The sequence below is a fragment of the Neopelma chrysocephalum genome, unplaced genomic scaffold (genome assembly GCF_003984885.1).
Source record: "Neopelma chrysocephalum unplaced genomic scaffold, ASM398488v2 Primary Assembly neopelma1_82, whole genome shotgun sequence".
In the NCBI taxonomy this organism is placed as follows: Eukaryota; Metazoa; Chordata; class Aves; order Passeriformes; family Pipridae; genus Neopelma; species Neopelma chrysocephalum.
This window is the reverse complement of record NW_020897744.1, coordinates 351747-363005: the sequence shown is the minus strand read 5'-3', so window position 1 is coordinate 363005 and position 11259 is coordinate 351747. Positions and strand designations below refer to the sequence as shown.

At 46.8% G+C, this 11259-nt stretch overlaps 2 protein-coding genes across 3 annotated transcripts; both read left to right on the top strand.

The window, feature by feature from the left end:
* Nucleotides 1-277: 277 nt before the first annotated feature.
* On the top strand, nt 278-4049 carry PRR11 (proline rich 11). Of its 2 annotated transcripts, XM_027691046.1 has the most exons (10): nt 278-387; nt 1023-1143; nt 1177-1236; nt 1868-1990; nt 2243-2485; nt 2626-2724; nt 3223-3332; nt 3437-3496; nt 3593-3689; nt 3955-4049. In XM_027691046.1, exons 1-10 carry the CDS (start codon nt 278-280, stop codon nt 4018-4020), a joined length of 1089 nt encoding a protein of 362 aa, XP_027546847.1. In that variant the 3' UTR covers nt 4021-4049. The 2 variants fall into 2 exon arrangements, with proteins under 2 accessions (XP_027546847.1, XP_027546846.1); XM_027691045.1 differs by having other exon boundaries at nt 1023-1236.
* Nucleotides 4050-4290: 241 nt separating this feature from the next.
* Nucleotides 4291-10412, top strand: SMG8 (SMG8, nonsense mediated mRNA decay factor). The gene is made up of 4 exons (XM_027691044.1): nt 4291-6669; nt 7496-7641; nt 8027-8902; nt 9472-10412. Exons 1-4 carry the CDS (start codon nt 4800-4802, stop codon nt 9667-9669), a joined length of 3090 nt encoding a protein of 1029 aa, XP_027546845.1. The 5' UTR covers nt 4291-4799; the 3' UTR covers nt 9670-10412.
* Nucleotides 10413-11259: the final 847 nt, after the last annotated feature.

Below are 11259 nucleotides of genomic sequence, written 5' to 3'. Positions count from 1 at the left end.
TATTTACTTCTTACATAAATAGGGGGAAAGAAGCCCATTATAAAATGGTGCTTTTTTTGTTCACTACTCGGGTACAAAGACATCCCTGAGGCTCATAAGAACTTAAGGATATATTTTTTTTATCAGCATTATGTGATGCTTGCAGCAAGGCTGCTGTGAATAACCTCTGCCTGGATGTCTGGGGTGCTGACCATGTTATTTTCTTGGGTGGCAGCTCTGCTCCAGTGTGTAATTTGGTCTCTGGACATTCATTTTAAATGTGTCTTTTTTAACAGCAATGGCAAAGCGTAAGAGATGCAGGCAAAAAAGGAGAGCCCGGGGAAGATTTCACCTGAAACAAAAGAGAGATGCTGCAAAGCCCCGGGGCTCAGTTTGTCCTTCCCCACGGTAAGAGGCTCAGCTTGAGCTTTGCCTTTTCACCCAGTTCCTGGGTTTTGTTGTTTGTTTCCAATTCCTCATGGAACTGAGGGAATACAATTGTGTTTGGAGCCTGTCTCCATCCTGGCAGGGGTGCTGTGGAATAACATCATCTTGTGGATCATCTTGAGCATTTACAAGGGGAATCAGCCTCAGGTTGTGCCAGGGGAGTTTCAGGTTGGATATTAGGAAAAGCTTCTTTGCTGGTTCAGCACTGGAACAGGTTTCCCATGGAAGTGGTGGAGTCACCATCCCTGGAAGTGTTCAGCTGACAAGCAGACATGGCACTGCATGATGTGGTTTGGTGTTACTCAGTTGAAGGTTGGACATGATGATCTTGGAGGTCTTTTCCAACCTTAGTGATTCCATCACTAACTTTAATAACCAGGAAAGGCAATTTGAATAAAAACTGATTTCAAATATTATTGCCCCCCCCTCCTTTATTGAAATGTATCTTGGCCTCTCCTGGTTTCTCTGGTCACATTTACTCTCTTGTTACTTGCCATTCCTACTTGTAATTTCCAGATGATTGGTCCCAGTTAACTTTATTAAAGGCTGAAATGATAAATATAATTCTGGCCTCACTCTGAAATGTTCTGTTGCAGGTCACCAGTTGATCTCCCTCTGCACCCAGCACCTGTTCCAAGATGCTCCATCTGGCCATCAGCCTTGCCCAGCATAAAAGATGTGGTAAAACCCTTGGAATCAGCAGCAAAAAATGTGATAAAACCCTTGGAATCAGCAGCAAAAAATGTGATCAAACCCTTGGAATCAGCAGCATCATTTCTGTATTGGTGGGGCCAGAACACAATTGCACAGGTACAGTTTATATTTCTCCATTTTTAGCCATGTGTGAGGTGGTTCTTTGTGCTCAGACACAGGATACACGGGGAGATTTGAGAGCTGAGCTGCGCATTTAGTTATCTAAAGTGTATTTATTGAAACATTGAAACAGTGTATTGAAACATATAAAGTATCTTTAGTGTTTACCGTTGAAGGAATAAATATAAGATGTGCCAAGACATTAAATCATAGAATCCTAGAATATCCTGTGTTGGAAGGGACCCACAAGGATCATCCAACTCCTTGGACAGTCCCAAGAATCCCACCATGTGCCCATTGCATATGTGCAATTGTAGGGTTTTTATTGGAATATCAGCAGGATTTAAAGTGACAAAGGCTGTGGGTTTTCTTTCGTAGCATAGAAATGATTGTTTGAGCTTTTCAAATGTCAAATGTGAATTTTACTTTAGTATTCCTGGAAGAAGTTAAAGTTCTTTTAGAAAGTCACTCCTTGAGTTCCTGTCAGGGAACTATTTGATGAAATTTTGTATCTTCCTGTTGTGCTTTTCACAGACTGCAATAAGACATTTCCATAGTAATCACAGCTCTGTCTCCGGAAACAGAACCTGCTGGTGAAAACACTAATGTGCTTTCTTTTTATGCTCAGAGTTTTAAGGTGGTTAAAGACACCATATTTCCGTCACACATCTACTTAAGGGAACTAAATGCGTTGAGAGAGCAGCTGGAAAAGTTGGAAAGTGAATTTTCCAAGCTCCAAGAAACACTCCAGGTCAGTGCCAGTCCTGGTGGGTTTGTAAGGAACTGTGGTAGTGCAGAAACTCTGGAATCTGAAGGGTTCTCACAGGGCATTCCTGCATTCAGTGTTGCTGAACTGCAGTTTCCTCACAGCCAGAGGGAACTGGTTTGTTGATGAGTCTCCTAAAAGGCTCTTGTGCCTGTACAGATCAACTTTGTTCTCTAAAATTCCATCTCCTTTTGCCAGTGGATTTAATGTCCTCTTGTTTATTTGTGTCGTTTTCAGGTGAACGGAACTGCAGCTTTGTCTCCAGAAAATCCTCTTTGCCAAAAGTGTCACAAACCAGTCCTGGGTGCTCCTGTACAGACACAGATGGACCTGGTGCCATCAGTGCCTGCTCCTCCTCCTCCTCCTCCTCCTCCACCTCCTCCTCCTCCCCCTCCTCCTCCACCACCACCACTGCCCCCACCAAAACTGCCTCCAGCACCTCTCCTCCTCAAACGAGGCGCTGGCTCCAAAGCACCTCTGGTAAGGACTCAGAAGGCTCCTCTATTTTCTCCCTGGTTGCCTGGGTTCTTTGGGCCTGGATCCACGTGGGAATGTGTGTGTTTGTGAACAGTCAGTCACCTGGAAATCCTGATTTCCCTTCCAAACCCCTTTGTTTCCAGGCACCACCAGTGAAGAAGGACGGGCCGATGCAGATCACGCTCAAAGACCTCCTGAATGTCAAGCTGAAGAAGACAAACAGCAACCTGAGAATGGACAAGGTAGACTTGAGGGGACAGGGATAAACAGGTGACATTTCCACCCTGGAAATGGTGCCTTTCCTGCAGTGCTTGTCTTAGCTCTTCATAGAATTTTTTCAGTAAATTAGTTCTTCTCTTCCAAAGTTTCACGTAACCATTCTAATCCTGCACCTGGGCATTTGAAGGAAAGAAATGAAGAGACCAACTCCAACCTCTGGCACACAGGACGGTTCTGATTTTACATTAAGGCCATGGAGCTTTCCTGTAGATTTCTGTCTGTTATCAATAGGTTTTGGGCTTTTTTTGCCCAGCTGAAATATTGTTTGCAAAAGTGTTTGGAGGGGTTTTGGTTTTGATAAATCTATTTTTATCCAAGACACGGTCAAATCTTAATAATTCAAAAAAAGCATAGAAGTCATAAACCACAAAAATCTTTCAGACTATAAATATTAAATAGATTTGAAGTTAGTGAAACGTTCTAAAGTTTTATTTGTGGTGACATTTCTTTCCTTGCTTTAGGCAGAATCACCAGGGAAGCCACTCAGGGCATTAATTACAGTCTCAGATCTACAGAGTATTAGTTTGAGACCTAAATCCAAGCCATCAGCTCACGTCACAAATTCCTTAATGTAAGATCCTTTCTTCCTTTCTTTGATATTAGATTTTTCTGTTTTAAACAGTGATTAACATGGTTTACAGAGTGGAAAATATTTTATTTGTTTCGTTCTATTAGTACTCCCCCTAAAAATCAGATTGATCTTCGGAAACATCTGAAGAAAGTCAATATACAAAGGTAAGTTCCTTCCTGTTCCCTGGATTCTTTTTTTTTTTTTAATCTAGAAAAAAATAGAGAACTAATAATAATTCCCCTTGTGTCCAATCTTTTCAGAAGTCCTGGTGGCACTCCTCTAAATAATAAAGAAAACATTGAATGTGGCTCTGGGTTGACACCAATAATGACACAGGCACTGCGACGCAAATTCCAGGCAAGTCACTCTCTCTCTTTTGGAGCAATAAATTGGCTTTAAAATCCATAGAATTTCCTACTGATTTTTCCCTACAGTGCAGTCCACGCGACTTTGAAATTCATAGTTCCACTTTGCAGAAGAACAAAATCTGAGCCTTAATAATGTCTTTTATTTTAATGACTTGCTTTGGTTGTTTTACGGTGTCAGCTGAGAATTGCACTGTTTTATCTCAGTCACAATGAGTTCAGATATCCAAGTTCTGACCCTTCCCTTGTTTTGACAGATGGCTCATCCGAAGAGTCCCTCCCCTGCCCGGTTAAGTGCTGCAAACAGCTTTGATGAAAAGTAAAAAGGAAAGTAGGTTTATGAAACAATGTATTTTTCATTTGTTGTCGGGATTTGAACTGGATTTCCCTTTTGAATCCCATTTTTATCACACTCAGGCACATGTATTTATTTGTAAGTGCACATGAGAACAGGATATTATGAAACCCTGTTAAGCAGATTTTACTTTTTATATTTCATAATGTCTCAATTTCTATAATGTTTCAATTTGGTTGCATCTTCATTCTTAATGGAAACAAAGCATGAAATTTCCCAAGTCCTTTGACCACTGGCTGCTGCTGAAGCAGGGACTATTATGCTCCCAACACTGGTGCTGCTTGTCATACAAATACGTATGTGTTTGCTGAAATTCAGTATTGTTTATACATCTTTTATATATAGATATATTTTTTTAACCAAAAACTAACTTCACGGTAACTGTACAGTTTCAAAGAAAAGCAACAGTTTAATGCACTAATATTATTAAATGGAAAAGCTGCAGGAGTCAACAACCAGCTTGGTTCTATGGTTACAAATATAAAACGCAATTGCACTGTGTATTGCTTCTGGCTGGGGTCGGATCACTGTTAAAGGCTGAACTGATTAAAGGCAAAGTACCTCAAAGACTCCTTCAAAGTCAAGTTTAAGAGCTGCGGGGGTGGGGAGATGTGCCTGTACTGTGACCCAGGTCAGGACACGGGCTGACGATGGAATGCGAGTCCCGCTGGCACTGCATCCCAGTCTGGGGGAGCGCCCCCCGCATCCCGCGCGCTCGCTGGGGACCAGAGCTGTCCAGGGTGGACGATGTGCTGTCACACCCTCCGTGTCACCCTCTCCCGGTGTCTCCACCCCGTTCCCAGCCGTTCCCTCCCCGAACCGCATCCCCGGGGCGGGGCCGCCCATGCGCGGGGCCGGGAGCGGGGCCGGGGCTCCGCCGCTTCCGGGCGGGAGCGGCAGCGGGAGCGGGAGTGGGATTGGGGCTGGATCCGGGGGATGCCGCTGCCGGGCGGTGCCCCCGGGGCCATGGGCTCGGCCGTGGGGCCCATGAGCCTGCGGGACCTGCTGCTGGCGGCCGAGGCGGGCGGCGCGGCGGGCGGCGAGGAGGAGGTGTGCGTGGTGGGCATCTTCGGCAAGACGGCGCTGCAGCTCTGCTCCGAGAAGGAGGCCTTGGTGAGCACCGTGTGCGACCGGCAGGTCTTCCCGCTGTTCCCCGAAGAGGATCCCGAGCCGGCGGACGGCGGGGCGGGGTCCGAGAGTGACCCGGCGAGCAAGGACTACAACCAGCTGCAGGCGTACTACAGCCAGGAGAGCCGCGTGCTGTACCTGGTGCTCACCTCCATCTGCGACACACCACAGCTGCTCCGCGCCTGCGGGGACCTCACCGCGGCCGAGAACAGGGAGGCCGGGCCCGGACACCCCTCGGGAGGCCCGGCCCCGCTGCCCCACGCCGAGGCCCACGAGTTCTGGAAGCACCAGGAGAAGCTGCACTGCCTGAGCCTCCTCTACCTGTTCTCCGTGTGCCACATCCTGCTGCTGGTGCATCCCACCTGCTCCTTCGACATCACCTACGACCGCGTGTTCAGGGCGCTGGACGGGCTGCGGCAGAAGGTGCTGCCCTCCCTCAAGGCTGCCATCAAGGACTGCCCGGTGGGCAAGGAGTGGAAGCTCAACTGCAGGCCGTGCCCTCCGCGCCTCCTCTTCCTCTTCCAGCTCAACGGGGCTCTGAAGGTGGATCCCCTCCCCAGCAGGGGCCAGGACCCCTGTGGTCACCTGGAAAAGCCACCCCCCAAGAAGCACTCCCCCAAGAGGAGGCTGCAGCACGCTCTGGAGGATCAGATCTACCGCATCTTCCGCAAGAGCAGGGTGCTCACCAACCAGAGCATCAACTGCCTGTTCACCGTGCCTGCCAACCAGGCTTTCGTGTACATCGTGGCTGGGGGGCCCCAGGACGGAGATGACCCGGTGGCCATGCTTCTCGACCAGCTCAGGAGCAACTGCACCATGAGGGAGACCGACTCGCTGCTGACTCCCACGCTGTCGGGGCCCAGGAGGTACCAGATGATGCGGCACGGCCGGCAGCAGCTCTCCTTCCACGCAGAGAGCAGCAGCTCCAGCTCCAGCTCCTCTGGGCAGCTCGTGGACTGCACCCTCAAGGAGTTCTTGTGGCAGCACGTGGAGCTGGTGCTCAGCAAGAAGGGCTTCGATGACAGCGTGGGGAGGAACCCGCAGCCCTCCCACTTCGAGCTCCCGACCTACCAGAAGTGGGTCGCTGCAGCTTTGAAACTGTACGAGGTGACCATCGAGGGCAAGGACGACGACCCGACCTCTGGGGAGCTGAGCTCCAAGATCATGAGCAGCATCAAAGTCTTGGAAGGCTACTTAGACATAGACACCAAGTTCTCAGAAAACCGTTGCCAGAAGGCTCTGCCCATGGCCCACAGCGCCTACCAGTCCAACCTGCCCCACAATTACACCATGACAGTGCACAAGAACCAGCTGGCCCAGGCCCTGCGGGTGTACAGCCAGCACGCCCGGGGCCCGGCCTTCCACAAGTACGCCATGCAGCTCAACGAGGACTGCTACAAGTTCTGGAGCAACGGGCACCAGCTCTGCGAGGAGCGGAGCCTGACTGACCAGCACTGCGTGCACAAGTTCCATCTGCTCCCAAAAGCAGGTAGAGATGCTCGCTTGTGGTTGGGTTTCACGGTTTAGTTTTTTGTATCTGCTTTAAAAAGGCTGAAACGCCGACTCAGGCGCGTTAAGGAAGATGAAAGTTTGTAGCTTGCATGTGGCACTCAGTGCTCTGGTCTGGTTGCAAGGTGGTGATCGGACAAAGGTTGGGCTCGGTGATCTCAGAGGTCTTTTCCAACCTAAATGATTCCGTGATCATCCTTGTACAGTGGGATTACAGCAGAGCTGTTGTGTGGGTTTCCCTTATGTTGAATAATGCTTGGGAGCCAAACATTAGGAAATTAGTGATGTTTGGGAGCCATACAGTCCACTGTCAGTGGTAACTTTGATTTTAGTAGTAACTCTAATTTTAGCAACTCTAAATTAGTGGTCACTCTAGTTTTAGTAACTCTAATTTTAGTGGTCACTCTGATTCTGTCTTGCTAATTAGAAGCATCACACTGAAGTCCTTCTAATAAGAAGTGTGTAAGAGAACAAACTTTCTCTAGGAAGCAATAAGTGCCCCCCTTTGTTTTAAATAACTTAGTTGATGGCAATCAAGGAGTCAAACTGTCTGATGGGTGTTTATTGCAGGCAGAAGAACTTTGAGCCTTTTAGGAAGAAGTTGTAAAAACAAGATTCAGTTTAGTGGTATAACCTCCACTGGAACTTTGTGTTAAAAGGGGGAAGGGGAGGAATTGCTTGACAAACTGCTGGGAAATCATTTTGTGTGTGTGTGTATTAACAAGGAGGAAGCAGAGGGTGAAGGGAATTAATCTCTAGAAATGGAGAGCAATTTACCCAGGGTTTGATTGATTTTTTGCTTTTAGGGGAAAAGCCAGAAGCAGACAGAAATCCACCCATCCTGTACCACAACAGCCGGGCTCGTTCCACTGGGGCCTGTAACTGTGGAAGGAAACAAGCTCCTCGGGAGGACCCCTTTGATATCAAAGCAGCTAATTATGATTTTTACCAGGTAACTATTAGGTCTCTTGTTGCTTTTGTTTCATCAGCAGGGTCTGTATTCTGAAGAGACCACGAGTTTCCTCTTAACCTTATCACCTTGTTGCTCAGGGAAGATGTTTCTGGGAGCAGAAATTGTCTGAGCAGAGTGGGCAGTTCCAGTCCTCACCAGTGCACACACAAGAGCACCTGTTTACACACCTATTTACACTTTGAGTGTGTTGGTTCATGTGGATTTTAAATAATCAGGTCTGTGGGCCACATACCCGTCACAGTTTTGGTTCTCACAAAGCTCAAACCTCTTGAATCTTATTTGTAGCTGCTGAATGTTGTGACTTTGAACTCCCTGATCTCAAGGGTGAGAAGGGGTGTAGTTAACCACATTTTCTTTCTCGTAGCTACTGGAAGAAAAGTGCTGTGGGAAACTGGAGCACATCAACTTTCCCATATTTCAGCCGAGCACACCTGATCCGGCGCCTGCTCGGGATGAGTCCTCGCCTGCCCCTCCAGAGGGCGAGATTGAGAAACTTAAAGAGAAAGAACCTCAGACTCAGGGAGAGAGCACAGGCCTGAGCTTAGCCCTCAGCCTGGGCCAGTCCACGGGCAGCCTGGGCACTTACCCCCCCGATGCCCAGGGTGGAGGGGACAATGCAGAGAGTCACGGCCAGAGCGGGGACTCCAAAAGTGAGAAGAGGCCGAGCCTGGTGGATCGCCAGGCGTCCACTGTCGAGTACCTCCCCGGGATGCTCCATTCCAACTGCCCCAAAGGCCTCCTGCCCAAGTTCTCCAGCTGGTCACTGGTTAAGCTGGGGCCTGCTAAGGCTTATAACTTCCACACTGGCTTAGATCAACAAGGCTTTATCCCGGGAACAAACTATTTAATGCCTTGGGACATCGTCATCAGGACGAGAACCGAAGATGAAGGGGACTTGGATACCAATTCCTGGCCTGCACCCAACAAGGCTGTTCCTGGAAAAAGGAGTGCAGTTGTGATGGGAAGAGGGAGGCGGAGAGACGACATCGCCCGAGCTTTCGTGGGGTTTGAGTACGAAGATGCCCGTGGGAGGAGGTTCATGTGTTCGGGGCCCGATAAGGTCATGAAGGTGATGGGAGGGGGGCCAAAGGAATCTGCCATCAAAGCCCTCAATTCCGACATGCCACTGTACATCCTGTCCTCCACCCAGGGGCGAGGCCTCAAACCACACTATGCCCAGTTCATGAGGCTCTTTGTGGTGGTTCCTGATGCTCCGCTGCAGATCACGTTAACGCCTCAGGTAAGGAGGGAAGAGGGAATCTGGGAACAGCAGAGGCAGGGGTGGCTGTGGCAGCATTAATGCAGGACTGGAAGGCGTGAGGGTGACAGGGAAACGGTGTCAAAAAACTCCAACTCAAACCAACTTCAGCCAAGTTCTCTAAGGCAGTAAAGACCAAAATTATCTGTTTTAAACTTAAGTTTTTAAAGTTCAAGATTGGCTTGTGCCAGCTTTATATTTTGCATAGAGTAAGTTAAAATGTTTTATCAAAGATGAGTTGTTGGCATTCCCTACTGTAATGATGGCTTTTTTTAAGAAGATAACAAGTGGGTAATGACTGTGTAAGAATGAGTTTATCATTTTAAATGTCATGGAGAAAAAGCAGTGACTCATGGCTGAGACTAATTATTATTAGTGACACATTGAATTCGGGAGGTGAAAAAGTGTTGGGTTTTTTTTTTTAATTGGAGGTTTTGTCACCGTTTTCAAATGTGTATTTAAAAAATGGAGAGAAACTCCATTTGCACTTTTTTACTTTTTAAGGTGCTAATGATGTTTGATTATCTACTCATGTTTCCTTTTGATTTTAGGTTCAACCAGGGCCACCACCCTGTCCTATATTTTACCCTGAGAAGCAGGAAATTACCCTTCCCTCTGATGGACTGTGGGTGCTCAGGTTTCCTTACGCCTACGTGACGGAACGTGGACCCTGCTTTCCTCCCAAAGAAAGCCAACAGTTAATGAGCTACAAAGTTCTCCGGGGAATACTGAAAGCAGTTACACAATAAGAGTTGTCCTGGTAGATTTGTTTTGGTTTAAAAAGACCATCTTCAATCCAATTCCTGGATTTTGGTTCGTGTTGCCCAAGAGCTGTCACTGCGATCGTGTGAAGCCCCACTGTATCTCACTGGAACACAGGCTGAAAATAAAGTCTGATATCAAAGCAGAAAAAGGAATCTGAGACGTGTAAATTTTCCATTTATTAAGTTTTCATATGTAAAAAATAAATGCTGGTTTTCATAAAGTACTGATCCTGTATTATATTACTAGATGTTTTGATGATAGTGCTTTTCCCCATCCTGTCGTTGTACATAAATACTTAGGGATGTTTAAAAATTAGCATTGCCTGAAATCAAGAGTTTCCTGTGTCAGATTAAGTCAATGATGAGCAGAGTTTTTCTCTTCTTCTAAACAAGCTATTTGTATGCAGGCAATAGATGCTTTTAATGTGATAATGGGAGAAATAATTTGTCTCTAAAAAAAGGTACTGCAGTTCTGATATGTATTAACAGCCAGAAACTGGTTACCTATATCAAGCTGAAATATCTTACGCTATTTGTATTCATCAGTTAGATTTTGTTAAAAGGCCAGCTTAATTTCATATTTTGGATTAACAGATCTCTTTGGAAACTGAACCTGTTTGTAAATTTTTGGAAAACGCAGAGGTAAATAAGCTGGTTCTCTATAAAAAACTGCAGCTTAATTGTCTCTGACTTGTAGTGATTAAACAGACTTTTGGTTGCTAAAAGGATGGGTTTGGTCCAGTTTGAACCTCAAATTGAGGGGGTTTAGTTAATTGTAGAACACTACATGATGTATTGAAGGGTAACTTAAATTCTGTGAACGTCACTGTGGCTGTCAGTGCCAAAAAATTAGCCACAGTAAATCAACTTGTAACTTTTGCTGAGGTAAGATGTACTAGTGACAGCGCCTGTATGCTGAGACCTAATTTAATTTCTAGAATATTTGTTTCTAATTAGCATGTGCACAAAATTTAATTTGCCAATTTGCTACAGTACAATAATTATACTGCATGACCGGATTCAAGACCTGGTTTCTGCTTGGAAGATGACATCTCTGAGGGGCTGGGTGTGGGAAATGCATCCCTCCCCTTCGGAATATGAAATCTCTGAGGAGCCGAGTGTGGAAAATGCATCCCTTCGTTTGGAATATGACATCTCTGAGGGGTGGGGTGGGGAAAATGCGTCCCTCCCACTCAGAATACGACATTTGAGGAGCTGGGTGTGGGAAATGCATCCTTCCCGTTAGGACTATGACATTAGGGGTTGAACTAGATGATGTTTAGAGATCCCTTCCTACCCAAACCATTCTATGATTCCATGATCTCTGAGGGGCTGGGTGAGGGAATCGTGTCCTTCACATTCTGTATATGACAACTCTGAGGGGCTGGGTCAGGAAAACCCATCCCTCCCGTTCAGAATACGACATTAGGGGTTGGGCTGGATCATCTGTGAAGGTTCCTTCCAACCCAAACCATTCTATGATTCTGTGATTTCTGAGAGGCTGGGCAGGAAAACACACCCCTCCTGCCTGGAATATGACATTTCCGAGGGACTGGGGTGGGGAAAAACACATCC